At 36.9% G+C, this 21,287-nt stretch overlaps 2 protein-coding genes across 8 annotated transcripts in view; one reads left to right on the forward strand and one right to left on the reverse strand.

Moving 5' to 3' along the window:
• dcaf6 (ddb1 and cul4 associated factor 6) overlaps positions 1-15,565 on the reverse strand; it is a 32,291-nt gene extending 16,726 nt beyond the window's left edge. For all 7 annotated transcript variants that reach the window (XM_073855278.1, XM_073855277.1, XM_073855273.1 and 4 more), the window contains exons 1-8: positions 15,155-15,565; positions 11,769-11,830; positions 9,771-9,863; positions 9,121-9,306; positions 8,853-8,966; positions 5,153-5,288; positions 4,528-4,748; positions 468-552 (exon numbers count right to left, since the gene is read on the reverse strand). In XM_073855278.1, the coding sequence (XP_073711379.1) occupies positions 468-552; positions 4,528-4,748; positions 5,153-5,288; positions 8,853-8,966; positions 9,121-9,306; positions 9,771-9,863; positions 11,769-11,830; positions 15,155-15,242 (985 nt within the window). In that variant the 5' untranslated portion in view covers positions 15,243-15,565. The remainder of the gene's footprint in view (positions 1-467; positions 553-4,527; positions 4,749-5,152; positions 5,289-8,852; positions 8,967-9,120; positions 9,307-9,770; positions 9,864-11,768; positions 11,831-15,154) is intronic.
• Positions 15,566-17,207: 1,642 nt separating this feature from the next.
• mpc2b (mitochondrial pyruvate carrier 2b) lies at positions 17,208-21,145 on the forward strand. The gene is made up of 5 exons (XM_055215220.2): positions 17,208-17,545; positions 18,343-18,383; positions 18,466-18,550; positions 19,902-20,013; positions 20,689-21,145. Exons 1-5 carry the CDS (start codon positions 17,446-17,448, stop codon positions 20,738-20,740), a joined length of 390 nt encoding a protein of 129 aa, XP_055071195.1. The 5' UTR covers positions 17,208-17,445; the 3' UTR covers positions 20,741-21,145.
• Positions 21,146-21,287: the final 142 nt, after the last annotated feature.

Raw genomic sequence — 21,287 nt, forward strand, 5'->3', positions numbered from 1 at the left:
GAAAAACAGTGGTGTTTACCTTTAATACTGGATACTGGAGACTAATGCCAAGGGACTGATCATCAAAAATGGGGAATGTCAGTGGAGACAACAGTGCTGTTTATAAAGGAGATAGTTGTTGTTAAAGTGGGTCTACATATAGTCGTGGTAATTCAAAGATAGCCGACCAGTTACTTCCCATCCCTAACAAGGATTGAAACAAGACTTCTCTGGCAGCGAAACATAAAAATCCTAAAACTTATCAAAACAACATTAAAAAAAGATAAGAAGGGGCTTGTTAAAATATTCAAAATAGCATAAATAAATCAAATCCAATGATATGGGATTCCTGACAAGCACAAGAATCTGCAAATCTATTCAGGTTGTATGAGTCCTCGTGTATGTTCCACCTATTTTTGCTGCTGTGTGTTTAATGTTTGAGACGAGACATGCGTCCTCATTTAACGTGTGGCGAATGTTCATCTTACCGTCACGTTCCCTTTCGCTCTCAGGCCGAGCTCGAGGTCCTGTGTCTGACCAGTCTCCCCTCAGACGCAAGCGTTTCACAGGGGGCTGCCTTAGCTGTGGGAACACACATCAACGTGCTGTCAATCACTATCCCAAACACTCAAAAAACAACACCTGGCTTCTACTCCTGATTAGGTATGCACCGATATATCGCAGTGTTTCCCATACATTATTTACTCGTGGCGCACCGCCACGGAATAAAACTGGCCGCCACGAATAGATTTTTCATGATTCCCATTTACATGTATATTTAACTGTTTAAAACCGCTTAATTCATGTTAATTCATCTCACGTTGCATGCAACGCTACAGCAGTGCGCGTATCTCTCTCACATGACACTGAAAAGGTGGCGGTGCTTTAATGTCCGTTCCTCCGCATACTTTCTTTTTCGCGTAAACGTCATTAGTCACGGATGTTATTGACAAAAAAGACGACTGATCTAGTTTTTCATGACTTAACGAAAGGTTAGCATTCCCACACACACAAACACGTTTTCTTGATGTGAGAGCTTTCTCAATGTAAATGTATGGTGATTTTGTCAGACGATGTCGCGTTTATAAATCAGGATTTTAGCAGCAGTTAAAGAAACTGGGTGGATTAAACACGTGTTACTGGGTCGTGTTTAGTCACTACTTTAAAGTCTACTCGTTTTATGTCTGACAACAGAACAGATAATATATAAAAATAGCAGTCAGTTGTGTTAAAATGCAATATAATGTGACGGATCAAAAAGTAGTAGTGAAACATATTTCAGGTGCCAACACTCGATGAAACGCAAACACGTGATGACGTCACATTTATGCTAAATAGCGGGTGACGTCATCACCGCCACAGTCTCTCAAAATCCGGTGGGAAACACTGTATCTGCCTATAATTGGTATTGGCAGAAAAAAGCAATCGTTTTATTTGTTTGGTGACAATCACAACAACATTTCAGTTTGTACACTCCGTACTTTTAGGATTTCACTACATAAATCTATGAACCAAGGACTAAATTAGGGATGCACCGATAGGATTTTTTTGGGCCGATACCGATACCGATTTAAGCAGACAACTTCTGGCCGATACCGATGCCGATACCGATATTAAACACTATACAACACTATACAGTTGGTCTATTAGCTAGTTTATTTCTGCATCAAATTATTTTTACTGAACATGGATTGTATCTAATTAACATTCAACTGACCAACATAATAAGAGGCACAAATTAAGCTAAAACAAATATAATAAGACAACATGACAACCTTCATAGGTGGTTTTTGCTATTCAGTATTTCTTTTATTAACAACATTAACTCATTTTTTTTTACATATAATGGATTTCTTTAATAAACATAAATAATGCCAGTGCTATTGCTTTAAACAGAGTATAAATATTGCTACTTCAAAAAAGTTGGACTTCTTGCCCCACTAAAGTGCAGTCTGTTTCTTTTATTGTCCAAGACATTTGAGCCAGCTTAACAAAGGTTTTCTGTCTGTGCTTAAGTATAGTGCACACTAGGGCTGGACCAGAATGTTCGAATATTCGTTCCGTTGGTTGACATTAGATTTTCAGTTTTGAGATTCGAATATATATATATTTTACAGCGTTAATGCAGAGCTTTTGCCAAGCAGGAAGTGCGCTTCACGCTCCAGCTCTATAGGTGGCGCAGAGAGACCAACATCCATAGCCAACAACCATCAAACGCCACCAGTAGAAGAGATCAGAAAGAGATCGCCTCAAAGCGGGCTTCCTGCTTTGGCATTCACACGAATAGTGTTGTAAATAACGTTCAGTTTTTTGAAAAAACTGATTGATTTGCTTCACAAGACATCAATATGTCACACGGAGTTATGCGGGATTACTTTTGTATTAGATATACATGTTAGATATACATGTTTAAAGTGGCGGATCGGTTGGCTTGCATGACGGAGCACTGGGGTTTCTGCAAAATATCTTCTTTATTGTTCTACTGATGAAAAACATATTGGATGGTGTAAGTGTTAGTAAATAAACTTGATTTTAAAAGTATGCTACCGTTTAATTGCAGTTTGTTGAACTTCATTCATTCGTTCATTTATTTACGTTGTTTTATTTAAATGGGCTAAGTTACCCTTTACGTTATCAGTAATTACTATGCTTCTAATTTCTTATACGGGAGTGTTTGTTTGTTAGAAAAATGTTAGGCTAACGTTACCTTATTAAAAGTTTTGCTCGTGTTTTGTTTCACTAATGCTGATCTCGCAGCACCCGTGACAGGCACGCCGCTACATACGCACACAGATTCCTGCCTTTATTAAAGAGAAAAATATGTTCAGCCCCTCCTTCCGAAGCTTTGAATATTTGATTTGATTTCTACTAGAGCTTTGAAGCTCAAAAAATGGTATTCGGAACAGCCCTAGTGCACACCCAAACATTAAATCATTTTAATTGAACATGCAATTCATTGACTTTATGCGGTTAATTAATAAATAATCGGTATCGGCCTTTCTCGTGCTTTTGCCGATATGCCGATGGTTTCAAATTCATCAAAAATCGGCCGATAAATATCGGCGGCCGATGCATCGGTGCATCACTACTAAAAAACAAAACTATCTGTATCTATCATTGTAAGTAATTATGTCATTGTAATTACTAAAATATAGGTATCGGCAGATTGATTTTGTATCGGTGCATCCCTACTCCTGATATCATATCTGTACTGCTTAGTAAAACATTTCCGATTTTATTATATATGATGCTTACAAACCATTACGATACATTTACACGGGGCGAAAGTGTTAACGATTGGCTGATGCATGCGTTGGCGCTTGAAAAGTTGAGAAATGTTCAACTTCTGCCGTGAGCAACGGAAGTGACGCCACGTTGACGGATTCCACAATTCAGTTCTGCAACACATGATGTCACCCAATAAAAGTAAATGAGAAGCATTACCGCTTACACCCCGTGTGAATGTAAAAAAAAAGAGTCATGCAACATAAGTATCACAAAGTATATAAATACATCAATACAGTACTATACACACTATGATAAGAATAAGGCAGGCTTATATAACTATTAATATGCAATAATTTATCTGTGATATGTAACAGGGCTTCCCTCTGTCTCTCTATCCAGTGGGTACACGGCTTTAAAATCGTAAAGACCCCCGATATAAAGTGAGCTGATGGGATGCCCTATTGGGGTCACCCTTCCACACGCCACATTCTCACACTTTTACAAGCTCCGGTTCAATCAGGACAATCTATTCTGGGTGCGGTGAGGATTAACAAGACGAGCATAAACTCCAATGTAACCACATTAGACCACACAAAGAATATTAAAGACACCATGCTCAAAAATATTTATCTAAAAATATAACAACTACTGCAGCTTATCTCTATGTTTGGTGGAGGGATAAACTGAGTTATTCTTTACTGATTACGAAGTTGGAGAAGACACACTGTGATATAACACAGTGGTACTCAGATTGCATGGATTTAGTTCATGCATCTACAGTAACACAGGTGACCAATCAGAGGAGAATGTTACATTTACATTGAAATGCAAAATCCATTTTACATATCAGCAGGGGACCCTTCAGTCTCATTGGCAGTTATTGTGCCGTGCCTATTTCTGTCTCGGCAGCGGAGCTCTATGTGCGTATGAGGCTCTATTTGGAAAGGAATGTGATTGCCGGAGATCCAGACACAGCTAATCACACTGTGCGACAGCTGAAGGGACCGGAGCGGTGACCCAGCACTTTTCACCCCCTACAATTCCAACACAACACAGCCAGAGTCTATTGATCTATGGTTTAGATTGAGAAGACGCTAGATTAGATCCACACAAAAGCAGTTTATCATTTAGCCATTTTAGACTCTAGTGTCCATCAGAAAATGGACTCAAAAATCTTTATTCTAAAACCAAAATCAACCAAACATTTAATCTCATTGGTCACCCAAAAAATAAAAAATCCGTGCCCCAAGCAACATTCTTTAGGGTGCGACTCCTTTTCGTAAACAGATTTCACGCAAGCCAAATACCATCCTTGGACACCTGCCTTAGCTCCTCCCTCCGCTCCTCAGAAGGGCCCTTGAGCTCCCTGGCCTGGTCATCTTTGGGATCAAACAGGTAGATGTAGTCGGAAGAGTAACTGACCAGCACTTCCTGTCCATCTTCACTGTAACACAGAGAGGTGACCCGGCAGGATTTGGTGGACAGGTGAGCAGGGACGAAACGCACACACATGCCTGTCGTCCCCCTGCCCATGTAGTTACCTAGTAAAACAGAAAGATCCTTTGTAGGACTCAGTCAAGTCGGTCTTAAATATTTCTTTTCAGACAACAGGGTGATAGGGTTTATTTTGGTGCTGACAAGAAGTATAGGTCATTGTGTAACTTATCTACAAGATAAAGTTCTCTTTGTGAAACTTTACCTGCCACTAAACAGTCAGATCTATAATCAAGTCTTTCTACGTGATTGTCTTTGTAGTGACTTAAACCTATGTGCCAGTTCCTTTAAAAACCTGTCAACCAAGTGGAATTTATTTATTCGCCAAAGCTAGATTTTAATCCCCTTTTGCCCTAGGTAAGGGTTCATTTTGGAACATGGGAACATGTATTTGCTCCTACATGTTTCTAAAAAAAAAAAACATAGAAAAAAAACATAGTTAATTTCTCACCCGTAGCTCTTGTTCCAAGCATTCGTCTGTCGTAGATCCTTACAGAGCTGTCTGAACAGCCTACAGCAAGATAGTAGGGGACCAAGGGGCAAATGGATATTGAGGTAGCGGCTCTCCGGCAATTAATCAAAATGTCCTGATTTTGAACGGCAGAGAGACAGCAAAGGAGAGAGAGAGAGAGAGAGAGAGAGAGAGGTTATCAGAAAATCTTTGATCAAACGGTGGTGATTTAAATACTAGGTAAATAGAAGAAACAACAATTAAAGGTGCAATTTGTAAGATATTTGCAGTAAAATGTCCAAAAAACACTAGGCCAGTGTTATATATTTTGTCCAGCTGATTACTATCAATATCTGTAATGTTTTCAACTACTTGTAAATCGTGAGAAATTGCCATTCAAAACATTGACACGGGGCAGTGCAGTCTCCTGTCAATGACGTTAATATCCGTGTGACCCTTTGTCACCGCCTTTACTGACGTAAAAACCACATGACAACAGTGGTTGAGTTCGAAAAAATAAAATGGCGGCTAAGGAAGCGACTGGAGCACAAATTTAGTGTAAATAAAGGTATATTTTCACTTTTTACACATTTTAATTGCATTTCTAGCAAGAAATTAGTATTGTGGTTTACAAATATGTGATTAGCTATCAAAAAGGCGCTCTCTGTTTATATTTCAAACATGCTGCCTTTGAAGTGTGTCCAAAAGCCTTTCTCTGAGCGGCCTTCTTCGAAGTCATTTCCTCATGAGGCAGCGAGGCAACAAGTCACTGCCTTAAGTTTTCGGACGAAGCCAGTGTCGTGGACAAATGCGGAACTATGCGTTAGCGCCTGTCGGGCTACGCGCTTGCTCATGGACTTATGGATTACTCTTTACCGTCTGCCGCTGGTTGTGTCAGCAAAGACAGCTCCCGTAAGCGTACGGGTCAACCAAACGACCCAAGAAGAGTTTGGAACAAAACGAGAGAAAGAATGAGGATCAATTTGGTGTTGCATTATTTGGATGGATAGAGCTTCGCAACAACATTAAACTAGACAGAGATGCTGATCTTGCTTGTGTTTTACGCGATGGGTGAGTTGTTTTGATTCGTAACCCTTCAAAAGACGTATGCTATTATATTGATCACAACATTAATGTGTAGACTGTAATCAGCGCTTCTTCCCGCGGACGATATGCACATCAAGAGGTATTGTACAGCAATATAAATGGTCATTTTAAGACACTTCACAATAAGATTTGTACTGTCAATATATAATGTGAAAAATCATTGTAGATTGCAAGTTGAAAACGTAATTCTGTGCTGTGTTAACCATCGAATTTGGACTAATACTGTAACATCTATGACTAACAATTTCATTTTGAACATCACATAAAAACGTACATAATTAAATAAACGATCTCATCAAATGCAACATTTATAAGACTTGATTACCTTATCCATCAACGTGATTTCTCGTTCGCGAGACCATTATTAAAAACAAATAATACCATTATTTGTTTTATGGGACTAATACCATTATTTGTTTTATGGGACTAATACCATTATTTGTTTTATGAACTGACTTAAAAAAAAAACATGTTAAGGTATCAGTGGTTGAGTTAAAGACTACAAATCCCATAATTCCACGCTGCTTCAGGGCGTCATTAAACAACGTAATTTGATGTTATTGTGTTTTGGCGCCATCTAGTGGTAAAAATTCTACTTATTCCACCTTTAAAGTTTTTTCCAAATGTTTAAATAATGACTTGACTCCAAACTAGACGCATCATGTCTTGAAGAAAAGTTCACCCAAAAATTTACAATTTATAATTTACACACCATTAACAGCTTATTTACTGATCTATGTGTGGCTCATCCATAGATACATAAAGTTTGGAGCGGTAAGTTAAAATATGCCGGCATGTTGATAACATTGAACCTCATTGGTTCTTGGATGTCTAGTAGTTATATGTGTGTTTCATCATTAATTACGCGAAAAACAATGAGATTACACATTATTGATGTACTGCCATATTCAAATCTACCCCCCCCCCAAACTAGTTCAAAACATTAAAGGCTGGGTGCATGATTTTTGAAAATCACAGGGAGTGGGGCAGAGTACCAAAACACACTTGTAGCCAATCAGCAGTAAGGGGCGTGTCTACTAACCCACATCTTCGCCTGGGTTGTGTATGTGTGGGGCGGGTCTATCAAAAGAAGGTCCAGATTCTATTGGGGTAAGGGCGTGTTTGTTTAGGTGATCAACATTGGCTTTCAGAGATCATGCACCCCGCCTTTAATCGTTTAACTTATTTCAGAAGGCTCATTAACTCTTTGGACTTTTTGGAGCTTCGGTATGCTTAAATAAAATGCATTTTATTGTAAAAGTATTTGTTTGTGGTTAACTACAGAAACAAAGTCATATAACAGAATTTTCATATTTTGGTGAACTATTGCTTTAGCACAGTGCAAGTGTGCTTAGAAGTCATATGCATAATGCCTCATCTACCCTCTAAAGACATCCAAAAAACAAACATCAGCAAGATACAGAAAGCACTTTGAAGCTGTGTATTTTCTTTTCCAAACTTAAAAAAAAAGTAATCATGCCCTTGGGCAAATATCTTCATCAGCACACATATTATGCCGAGTTAAGAAATCGAGGGTGGATGCTGCTTTCTCATTGTCAAGAATGTTTCTGTGGTGCAGTTCTGGCATCAGTACGTTACACTTTAAAACTAGTGACACAGATTGCTTTTCATGTGGGTTAAATGTTGTAGGATTTTATTGATTGGCTGTCAATATTTAAGGTTATTTTTTATGAAAATAAGTGTTAGTATTTGGACTATGGTCATGATTGGGCTAAATTTAATTGCCCATTGGGCTGGCTTTGTTCTGAGAATCTGGCACCCCTGCCACGGCGCTCTGTGAACACTCAAGAGACCTGTAATATTAAAGGCGGAGTCCACGATTTTTGAAAAACGCTTTGGAAAAGGAGACGGGCCGACTACCAAAACACACTTATAGCCAATCAGCAGTAAGGAGCGTGTCTACTAACCGACATCCTTGCCGGGTTGCGTATGTGTGGGGCGGGTCTATCAACCGAAGATCCAGAATCTATTGGGGTAGGGGCGTGTTTGTTTAGGTGATTTCAAATATCAACATTGGCTTTCAAACATCGTGGACTCCGCCTTTAAGTTAACACATGTACAAAAACAACACGTTCTCATCTGTGAAAAGTTAAGCCATTTTTTCTAAAATATAAATATATTCAGAAATATAAATCTCCGAAGGGTTTACAAACCAGAGGCTGAGCAATGTCGTGGTTTTCTGGAAAACAGCGAGTGCGGTCTGCAATTGGACCATTCCAAAATGGCGAACAGTCGGAGACGTTTACATATGTGGAGCGGTCGAATGACATATCTAAGAATACATATATATGGTGTGACTGATGGCTGTGGGAGGAGAATCTGATCAGCTGATACAGCATCCTCTCCCTACAGCATTATCAGGAAGAGACATGCTGACCTCCCTATGAAATAATGATGTAAATGAGAGACGGCACATGAGTGAAGAAACGTAAGTAACAGAAGTTCATAAGGAATTATTATAGAGAACCCAAGATGTATTTTGCTTGCAAACTAACACGTGATCTAACTTAAAGAAGAAAGTATCAGAAATACAGCCAAACCTGCAAACAAACTCTCTTTTTTACACACGTACATCTTTACAGTCCTCTTTCGTGCAGCTGGTCTTCATGCGTAGGTCAAACCATCTCACTGTACCATCTTCTCCACAGGACAAGAAGGTATAGGGATCATTTGGCACAGTCATTATCTACAGATAATACAAACAAAAGGAAAATATGTCAGATGTTGAACTCCGTCTCCTCACCTTTCAGTTTCAAAACAAACGCCGTGGAGCACAGCCACTACTACTCTGGTTTCTCTTTAGTCTTTGACCAATCTCACTATTGAAATAACCCCTGTACCTCATAAGCAGTGCCATAGTGGCAGGTGAACTGGCACTGTCTGTTGATTTCCTGGCTTTTTTCTGTGTGTGTGTAGAAAATGATGCCGTCTCCTGAGCAGGAAATTATCTGGTGATCGTTTGTCTGGGGCATGAATTTCGCACTGAAGATGTTGGCCCGGTGTCCTGAGCGGATAGTCGCCTTGACCTAAAGGAAAATAAATAAATCCTATATGAAATAGACCAAAATGCCTACTGATTAATAGTTTTGGTTTAATGGTTGATCAGCGTCATAATGTTAACGTTGATGACAGCCTTATTTAACCTAAAAATGTAAATGTAAATGGACATATTTTAATCACTGTTACTATAACAGAGGTAATCCAGCAGAGTCAAATTTCATTACATCATAATGCATTCAGTGCTGTGCTATAATAAAAATCCTGAATAAAAGCCTGAATGCGATGGTTTTTGATAAAGATGCATTCGCAACCATCACTTATTCTGTCCTTTGTAAGTATTTCAGTGCACTCGTCCTATTCCAATGATTCAAATAACCTCATGTTTTACAAAAACAGCCTACATTAGCATGCAATACAGTACAAAAGCAGGTGTAGGTGTGCAGTGCAGTTTTACTTCAACCTTTGTGTAGTTTTTTTGTATTTAACCCACCTTTCTGTTGTAAGGATTTGTGATAACCAAGTTAGTATCATCAGAACCTGATAAGATGTACTCCCCTGTGTCATTCCAGGATATGGTGTTAACCTGTTAAAAAACAACCAATACCATATATTAATAGATTAAAAAGTCCTATAGTCTCTGTAAATGAAATAAACCGTTGAAGTAGTTTATAATCTTTTTATGAATACTATTTAAATTGCAATAATTGCTTGTTTTCTATTATGGATATTTAATAACTTTCCTGTTTTCTGTGTTTTCCATGTAAATCTACCTTGAAAAATTAAGGGGACATTTCACAAGACGCAAAAAATATCTTTGGGTGTCCCCTAGCTCAAAATGCCATATAGATAATTTATTATAACATGTTAAAAAAATTACCACTTTGTATATGAGCAAAAATGTTCAGTGTCCTTTAAAATGCAAATTAGCTGATCTCTGCACTAAATGGCAGTGCCGTGGTTGGATAGTGCAGATTAAGGGGTGGTATTATCCCCTTCTGACATCACAACAGGAGCCAAATTTCAATGACCTATTTTTTTCACATGCTTGCAGAGAATGGTTTACCAAAACTAACCATCTTTTTCCAATTTTCTAGGTTGACAGAAGCACTGGGGACCCAAATATAGCACTTAAACATGGAAAAGTCAGATTTTCATGATATGTCCCCTTAAAAATGTTTGTCAACCATTTTATCATTACATCATCATCTGCACCAGGTTACAAAACAGAATCCAGTTTTATGTTATTTTATTCATTTTAATTCATGTTTTTCATTAACAACACAGTTTTATACAATGCGAAATGTATTTTAAAGGTGAGATGGTGTATGTGTGTTTGAGGTGAGGTAGTACATGCGCCTTCGCCTTTAAAAGCCATCGATCAATATTTCATTAACCCAACGCTGATACACTCATTTCGTCCTCTTTCAACAGCAGCACAAGCCTCATCACACAGGGTCAAATTCCTTTGACCCCTGCTTTACTATTTATCACTTATCCTTCATCCACCGCTTCTGTTATTTTCTATTAAGCTCTGCTTTTTATAGTGGAGCAATGAAATTACAGGGTGTTAGATGCAGTATAATGCATCGCGGGCTAAACTAACAAGTAATGAATGCACCTTGAACCATGTCACCGGTGAATAATACAGAGAGTCGGATCTTAACGAGTCAACTACGTATGTCACACCGGAACCCGAAACGTTACCCCAGGTGAGGTGATAAAAGACACACATCTCTCCTTGCAGAAAAACGTACAGCGGGTTTTCTTTGTCTTGGTTTTATCAGCTGACGTCAATGAAAAACGAAAACCATTTGATAATAAAACAACACATATTTTTAGATGAACAGGATAAATTGGTGTGTCCTAATGATTTTAAAGCAATAAAAATACAGATCCAAAGTTTTGTATAAAAATAGAGAATAAATATGCTTTGCACTGATAAAAATATTGTGTGACACTATTTTTGTACTGTCACAACAGGAAATCAAAACACATTTGATGTTTAGCATACAGCAGACGCTGAGCTGGATTTTCAACTACCGGTAAGAAAAATTCATAGTGAGGGGGCTGCCCAAACCCGATGGTTTTTAAACTAGTGCAAATGAATAAAAACTGTATTATTTGTGCATGATAAATGTTATACTGAAGCAAGCGGGGTGTTTGTTGTTCGCAGTGCCTGCCAGTAAATAAAGAATGGCTTTGTTGGATGTCCCAGCAGTAAAGGAGCAATGGCAGCACACAAAATAAAAAGTCCCCAGTGGCAGCCTGGTGCCTATCAGCTTTGGAGTTTAAAATCACTGACAGATAAAGAGCAGGAGCCAGTGATAAGTGGGTAGAAAAAGACACACGACACTCACAAAAAACAGCACAGCCATTCCACAGAGACAAAATAACCCAGACAGACAGACACATTGTCATAAAGACTAAATTAGCTAGAGAAGAAATTGGTCTAAAAAACACGTCAAAATTGATTTTCTTAGTGACTTACACATCCATCGTGCACACTGAGTACGGCTTCAAGCTTCAGTTTTTGCACAAACTCTCTTCTCCCTAGAGAAATAGAAAGAAATATAATATTTATTAGAGTAACATCTGAGCAACTCCAGAGTTATGGAGGTGACATTCAGTCAATTAAAATTTTTCAGAGAACATTACCAACATACTCAACCATCTGTTTATATTTTCCTCAATTTTAGGTAAGGAAAATATACATGTTATTGATGTGACAAAAAAAGGACACGTTTTTGGGAGACAAAATACTTTGTAGGAATTCTGTGAATTAAAATGCCCTAAAATTTATTTTAATTCTCATGTGTACATTTATGAGGAAGAAACAATGTTACATTTCTCCGTTATGGATGAAAGCTGCACTTACCCAACTATGGAAAATATTTGGAAAAAAAAAGTAAAAACTTAAACGGAGACCTTGCACTGGTATTTAAGCCACCAAATATCTGAGATATCAGTATGGTTAAAAGCCTTTTGTAAATACAATTACATGGAATTCCTCATTATATTAAAAATCAAACTCATTTTTAATGACATTCAGTTTTAGGAACACATCTGACCTATATAGGCTTAAATTCCCAGCTATGTGTTTAATTAATTCAAAATTTTTATTCAGGGTTCCCACACCTTAGTTAACTTCAAATTCAAGGACCTTTCAAGGACTTTCCAGGTCCTATAACCTCAAGGACTAAATGTGGGGACTCATTTCAAGTGAGAGCAAGGTTACCTTTCAAGATACATTGTTACAGTTCCCTTTTGAGGGAACTCGTGCTGCGTCACTGCGGTGAAACTTTGGGGACGCTTCCAGGGGTAAGTGCGTCTGAATGTGTATATCAAATTCAACCAATGGGAGGCTTAACGACAAAGACAGAGTGACGCGGGAGCCAGGAAGTATTTCGCTATCTGAAATATTGCCAAAGACGGCGTTACAGGGCCGCAGAAAGTATGGCAAGGGAGACGCAGCGTCTCGTTCCCTTCTCAGGGAACAACAGTTACATACGTAACCCGAGACGTTTTCATGTGTCAAACACAACTATGTAAAAAAGCATTTTGGTATGAATCAAAATTAGCATACAGAAGATATAAGCATTTAAAGTGAACAGTTTAGCATGTGTGCTTAAAAAGTCTAGAATTTTTATGAAATTATCCTAGACTACACAAGGAATAATATGGATTTTTTCCAGAAAACATGCATAAAATAGATTCAAGCCCTTTCAATGACCTGTATCTATGTATGTATATTTTCAAAAACTTTGCAGGGCCTTGAATTTTTTCCCCAGATTCACAAACTTTCCAGGATTTCAAGGACCCGTGGGAACCCTGTATATAGCACTTTTCTGCACCAGTCAAAGCACTTTACATATTTAAAGGGAAAGTCTTCTCAACCACCACCAATGTTTACATTTTAGGGAACTTATTTTAATGTTACCTTACCCACAGTATGTCTGTCATATCAAGTTATGACGTTGCAGTAAACATGGTTGTAATATCGAGAAATGACACACTGAAGTCAAAGAAAATATGAGCTGAAGTATCTATAAATCTGCATTATGTGACTAAAATGATTGTTAATGGCCAGGGATGTCTATTGCTTTGGAAAAATGCCACAACACTATTAAATTACCCCCTGTATTAGCTGACTCACAGCAAACAAGCTGTCACGCTGTCGTGGAGTAATGTTAACCACCCTGATTATGTTTGTTGATGTTATGTGTGGTTGTCCGTTTAATGCATAAGATTTATTTAATAATGAAAAAGCAATACATTACTACACCATTACAAAGTCAATACCAATACCAGATTTTTATGTTAAATCTATCACTTCTTGTTTAGTCCACTATGAAAATTTTAGTGCATGTAATGTATGTTTTATGCATTATGAATTAACTAATTATAAACACATTAAATTTTCTATTTCCGACAGCAAGGAGAAATGATCTTCTTACGGTTGGTAAAAGAAATGTTCCCCTGCCTATGTTTTCAGCCTGAGTAATAGGGAGCTACAAATAGCAAGTGCCAAACATAGGTCAACCATTTGCAATGGTACGAGTTTAAAGAAGAGCGGTAGTCTGGGCTGACACTGCTAGTAGAACCTCCACACACTGCCAATGAGAGACAAAATTCACTTAAATAACTCACTCAACATCTCAGCATTTCCGACCAAGCTAAAGCTCATAGGCTTGGCTGAAAAATAAGATTAACATTTGCAGAAATGTGGGTTACGTTCCAGAAACCATGAAAACTGCTATTATTGTTATCAAATGCATAAATGTGGTATTTTTATTTGCCTTTCGGTTCCTAACCGTTAGTTCTGTAGCCTTTACAACATTAAGAGCCGAGCTAAAAATGGCTCACTGTAAATCATGTGCTGTCATCACTTCACTATCTGACTGTGAGATTCAGACTAAACCCTACTGAAACACAGAACGCCACGATACATTTAATTAATCTCTTTTACCACAGAGAAGAAATAAACTAAATCATATTGCACGGAGGGTGACTGACTGGCATGACTGGCTAGTCTAAAAATATCTAAGTGTAATGATGTAAAGGGAAACAGAGCAGGGCCACAAATGCAGTGTGGGTAAAAATTAAAGCTCCTAGGTGCAATTTAAGTTAAAATGACTTCAAATAAATAATATATATTCTGTATGAATAATCTTATTTTGTATTTGACATTGACATGCATTTTTCCGAACAAAAATACAGATCATCCATCAAGAACAGCTTAAAGTGTTTGTCTACACAAGAACCTTGAAAGAGTGTGATGTAGTTCATTTAAAAAACACCTGCTTGTTGCACAATATTTTGCACCTTTACATAAATAATTGGGAAATTATTTTTGACATGATTTTTCCATTCAATCTGTTATTATTTGATATACCCCTTTCTTGTTGTCTTGGTATAATGATTTTTTATTAATATCTATTGCTTCTTGAAATAATATTGTTTGCTTCTTAAAATCATATTGTTGGTAATATTACTTCTGGATTATAACTTATAATATAACTCCAAAATATGTAGTTTTTGATCCTAGAAAAATCATATAATTTATTTTCTACATATAGGTATATAGAATCTTTATCATTACTATGTTTGATGATACCTAATTAAAATACTTAAAAAGTTTTAAATGAAAACAGTCCAAAAAAGGTTAAAAGTACACATAAATCAACATCACACTCAGGTTTCAGTCTTTAACCATTACGTGACTATGAAAACAGAACAACATTTAAGTAACAGGTCAGATGATCTTTAACCAGTACCTCTATTCTTTATCTTAGCTCAGATTACTGGTGTCACCTACAAAGTCTTCGTAAACACAGTCAGCTGATTTAACAAATTATACTGGTCGCAGTTTCTTACCTAAATAATTTGTTCTCAAGGAGTACGGATCCGTACATCCGATGGTGCGCTTTCTCACATCCCAAACGAGGTTGCCAGAGCAAGACATGGTGTTTAAACCACTAATGTTGATACATGCATGGATGGAAAACGGCGAGCGGGCGCTTTTCGTGCGTTTGTCTTCCGTCCGTTGCGTTTGATTATAATTTCACCGCACAGTGCCTGGTAGTCCTTTAAGTTAATCGACAGCTGGTGAATCAATGAGTTTTTAAATAAATATCAGTCCATGGCATGCAACCATCCGTTTCCGACACTTTAAGCATGATTGCTTTGAGGTGTAGTAAAAATATGCGCTTGTTGTTTGTTTCGCTTTAGCTTCTGCTCTGGTACGTCAAATTCATCTCGAGTCCAAAGCCAATGAACAGACAGACGCGCAGTGTGTTGACGGTAATGAGCAGTTCGCTCTCGATAGAGTCAAGTGTGCGCAGTAGTTACGCAGAATCCACAACACCGCACTCACGTCCTCGTATTTATGTTTGTTCTGAGATTCTTGTACGCGAAGAGTAATAATGTTGCTAATTTCTACTAAATAAAAAGCACGTAGTCGGTAAAATGCATTTTGATCTTTTTTTTTTGTATTTACAAAAGATTGTGAATGGTCCAATGCTCACCATGGGTGAGAACAAAAACGTTTCGGACGCAATGTATGTTTTGTTTGTGCAAAAATTATAAATAAATAAATACGTGTACAAAGAAATATATAAAACAAACAAAATAAATGTGTGAAAATATTATAATACAAAAAAAAAGAAATAAAAGTAACAATACTCATTTATGGTTGCTTTTATACTTGTTTTTTGTATTTAATTATTTATTTATTTATGTTTTTTATATATTTCTTTGTACATGTATTTATTTATTTATTTATTCATATATTCATGTATATATATTCATGTATTTATCGTTATTTTTGCGTAATCGGTCCTCCATAGCATGGACGCTGCACTGATTTTCAATGCATTTTAATATCGATTTCAATCGAGCGAAGCTCTGATTCGTTTTTGGCAACAGCCACTAGGTGGCGCTTCAGTAGCGCGGCCGCCATTTTGGAATGAAAATTCTCACAGCCAATTCATTCTCAGCGAATCTCACAGCCAAATCAGAAGCTCAATAGTACATTTCTTAAATTAAAATTTTGTTCACTTGCTACACCTACACGAAACGCTGTATTGTCTTGTATGTATGTGTTCTGTTGTTGTAATCAGATGTGGAATCCAATCATTAAATAGATACACATTGAGGTAGTTTTTTTCTTGCTTTATTATGTCATTCTAATTTATGCTACTTTACACATTTCCTATTATTATTGGTTACCAACTCCACTAGGTATTAAATATATTTTGTACATATTAATCCCCTGGATCCCGCTACAAACAGGATAATCTTATCGAACATGATGCATTTCGAGCAATTCTGATGTATATGTGTGTGTATGTATATGGAGCCAAAATATTATGTGTGGATGAGTTTATGTCGGTGTGTATGTATGTAAAGTTAGCCTATATAAAAGTGGAAGACTTGTCTAAATATCTGAAAAAAAGCTGTTAAAGGGATTAATGATCGCTGGTCTGATTTTATGTTATTCTGTGTTATCTTCATTCAGTTTGAATTTGATATTTTAATGTACAAAATAGCTGATATTGCCATCACTTCTAGTTGACTCCCGAGTCGCTCATTCCAAAATGGCGGATTCGTAGGGCTGCTGCTGAGCGCTGGTGTTGCAATGGAACGTTCTATTGACTTTCACTTCTTGTCAATATAAGTTCTTTGCTTTAATGGACTTTAAAATACAAAGTTTCTTCTCGGTAATCAAATACACTGTTAACCTCCACATCCAGCTTTTAAAGACAAGAAGCCGCACCTTACCGTTCCATACAAGTCACAACATTCAGAATTTGGAAATTAATGCATTTTACCCAATCACGTAAAAGGCGTAACAGCCTCAACCAATCCAATACCGCAGAAGTTCATGCGTCATGACGCAATTGTCCTTGCAGCGCCTGCGCTTTGCTAGTACGTCCCGTCTGACACTTGCCAAGACAACATAGCCAGCGAACAACAGCATTAGCAAGGTCGATAGTAGGACAGTAACACAGATTTGTTGCTTGATGCAGGTCCAAAGGTCTTGTTTTGTCAATTACGAGTTCTTGGCTTTTAGGAACGTCACAGATCAATAGCAGTAGGGTGCTTTGCACGTTCTAGCCCTACTTTCGCGTATTCTGTGATAGCATTTAGCTTGTTTAGCAGTCATCATGGCTATGGTGGGACTGAGAGCTTCTTACCACAGAATCCTCAACAGGATTGAGCATATGCTGCCGGCTAAGCTGAGACCTATTTATAACCATCCTGCAGGTAACACAAATGCCGTTACCCCGACACCTTATTTGTTAAAACACTTATCCATTTAACCTCTTTAAAAGTGTTAGCTTTCTGTACACAGAACTGTGTCAAGTGCATCCATAGAAACTGCTACCTGAGCAGACGTTTCGATCTTATTAGGTGTTAAGAAAGGCTCACCCATGCAGGTAATAACAAAGTTAGAAAAGATACTTTTGCCATAGACTCATTTAAGATAGAATAGTGTAGAACAGTTTTAGAGTTTAAGTCTGCAAAAAAATATGTTTATCATCTTAGGAAAGTGTTTGAATTTGAATTGATTCCTCGTATAGCTTTTGCTGCTATTTATTTTGTCTTCTAGCAATCTGAAGGTTTGCTGCTTGCAAGTGTTGCATAATGTTATCAGTGTATACACAGGCAAATTCTTTCCATGTGTGTCTTTAAAGACCAAATCTTAATCTTCATTTTTCTTGCTGAATAACCTGTAGGACTACTTACCCTAGGTGAGCTCTTTTGAAAGTCAGGGTGTGTAGTTTCCTTTTTTTAAAGGACGTTTATTCGTGGCAAAATATATAGAGCTCAAATAACATTCCAGTCAGACTCTGCTGATCAGCATGTGAGAAACAAAGATTTAAACTGCATATGAAGTATTACAAATTTTATAATGTAATCTATATAAATAACTCTACAGCAAGTTTTTATATTTATCCATTGCACCAACTTTACCAACAAAGTCCAAGTTGTGATAACAGTCACATTTACACAAATAAGCAATTGCAACAGTTCATCTGTATTGATTTCCTCCTCTTTAGGTCCAAAGACTGTTTTCTTTTGGGCACCAATGTTTAAATGGGTAAGACTAACAACACATTTAACTCTTCACAGGTTATATTAGTTTTTTAGATTGTTTGAGATGTATTTCTGATTTCACACAGGGTCTGGTCATAGCTGGTTTAGCAGATCTGACACGTCCAGCCGACAAACTAAGTACCTCCCAGTCTGCCGTACTGACAGCCACAGGTATAAAATTGTCATAGGGAGACATGTAACATTGCTTGTAGTTGTCTGTGAAAAAGAAGAAACTTTTAGACTGTTCTGAACAAATGTTGAGTCTATACAAATCCATACAAAAATGTAGAGCTGCCTAACGATTAGTCGCAACTAATCGTTTGCAGAAGAAAAGTTTATGTTTGCATAATATATGTTGGTGTAATGTGTATAATATGTGTGTATGGATGCACACACACATGCATGTTTATATTTAAAGGATAACTCCACTTTCATAAAGGATAAAATCCCGATAATTTACTCACCCCCACGTCATCCAGACTGTTGATTTTTTTGTTTAGTCGAGAATAAATTACGTTTTTTGAGGAAAACATTCCAGGATTTTTCTCAATTAAATAGACTTTATTGGACCCCAACAGTTTACAGTTTCAATGCAGTTTAAAACTGCAGTTTTGACGCATATTCAAATGACTCTTTAAATGATACCAAACAAGGCATAAGGGTCTTACCTAGCAAAACTATAGTCATTATTTTATATGAAAAATACAAAATAAGCACTTTTAAACCACAACTTCTCATTTTCGCACCAGCGTGACCTTATGTATTTGCGTAGACACGACGAAAGGTCACGCGTCACATATGTGAAACGCACATTTCCGGACCATTTTAAACAATAAACTGACACATACAACAACGTCGGAACGGTCCTCTTTCTCCTAACTTGTAAACACTGGGGCGGTAGTTTTGCATACGTCATGCATGACCTTTTGATGTGCTTACGCAATGCGTGAGGTTGTGCTGGCACATCACATAGCTAGTGCAAGGCGAAAAGTTGTGGTTTAAAAGTGCATATTTTGAATTTGTCTTGTCGAAAATGACTATCGTTTTGCTAGATAAGACCCTTATGCCTCGGTTGGTATAGTTTAGAGCCCTTTGAAGCTACGTTGAAACTGTTGCGGTCCAATAAAGTCTATAAAATGAGAAAAATCCTGGAATGTTTTCCTCAAAAAACTTAATTTCTTCTCGACTGAACAAAGAAAGACATCAACATTTTGGATGACATGGGGTGAGTAAATTATTGTGATTTCTTTTTTAAGAAAGTGGAGTAATCCTTTAAGACACATTTACATAACACATGTTTATATTTATATAAAATTGATATTATATATAAATATTTATTATATATTTTCTTAAAATTATACATGTATGTGTGTGTATTTATATATACATAATTGTTTTACACAGTACACCCACATATTATGTAACATAAACTTTTATTCTGCATACGATTAGTCATGACTAATTGTTAGGCAGCCCTACAAAAAATGCACCAAATATCCATCCAACCCTTTTTGCTTTTCAGGTCTCATTTGGTCCAGGTATTCCCTGGTTATTATTCCCAAGAACTGGAATCTCTTTGCTGTAAACTTCTTTGTTGGAGGGGCAGGAGGCTCCCAGCTGTACAGAATATGGCAGTGAGTATTTGTTTACAGTGAATGTGTACTGTATGTGAGGAAATATAATCTAAGAAGTACATCTGTAAATAAATCAAGTATTTATCTGGACTACCTGGGCAAAGGTAAACGGGCGGGGGATGTTAGAGATTTGGTCAGTTTTTAAACAGACCCCCTCAATATCATGTTTTGCATCACTTCTGATATAAAGTCATTTACAGTAGCTTTAGTGTTCTCACTTATTCCTTATAACACACATTTTTGGACCAGTTGACAGCTCAACAAATCAGCAGGGAGAAATCTAAACAACACAGAAACCTTAGCTATGACGTTTATGCAATACCATATAATTAAAAGTGAAACTATCACTTAAAGGGATAGTGCACCCAAAAATGAAATTTCTGTCATAATTTTAAGCCTGTATGAAATTCTTAATGCTGTTGAACACAAAAGAAGATCTTTGACTGCTGTTTATTTGTATAATATTGTGCAAACAATAATTTTTTGTTCACTGATATTATACCTGCAGTGAACTTGTGGCTTGTTTTTCTAAATGTTAAAACGACTCCAATAGTATTGATAAAGCAGACTGGATCTCACAATATATTGTATAATTTAAAATGGAAGAAAAGTTACTTTAAGTTGGACACTGATTGTGGTGGATTTTCAATACATAAGCTGTTTCATTCAACACAGGTATAACCGGGAACAGAAGGCAAAACAGAAGGAGACTGCTGCACAAGCTTAATAGCAGTGCTGCCTAAAGTGCATTCAGAGGACCCAAAGGGACTCCTCCACTGGTACCCTAGAAAGTTCATCAATCATCCTAAGAGACTCACATTTTTATTCAGATAAACATTTCTTTTTAGTTCTGACCCCTGCATTGTACTGTGCCATTAGACCTCATAGTAACAATTACGATTGTTAACAACGCACAATGTGTTACTTATTCATGTTAGTATAATTGTACATTCTTCAAAATGTTTTTCTTGTTACATACTTGAGTTACCATCATAATGTTTTCCATGAGTGAATTTCTTAAATCAGCCTATGACATATGGTTAAATGAATGTCTCTGAATAAATTTTAAGACGGTCTCTTTCATTATATGTATTTCTTAGGAAATATTTATTAAACGACTGTAATAGATTTATTTTAGTTTTAGTTTTTTATTTGATTAATTTAATCAGTAATGAAGTTAATTCTTTGTTTTTATTTTTAAGACATCATGAAATACCTGCTGAACTGTATTGTAATATTTGACGTTTTTAAATCACAGCAAATAAAGTAACATA

This window comes from Misgurnus anguillicaudatus, chromosome 17, assembly GCF_027580225.2.
Source record: "Misgurnus anguillicaudatus chromosome 17, ASM2758022v2, whole genome shotgun sequence".
In the NCBI taxonomy this organism is placed as follows: domain Eukaryota; kingdom Metazoa; phylum Chordata; class Actinopteri; order Cypriniformes; family Cobitidae; genus Misgurnus; species Misgurnus anguillicaudatus.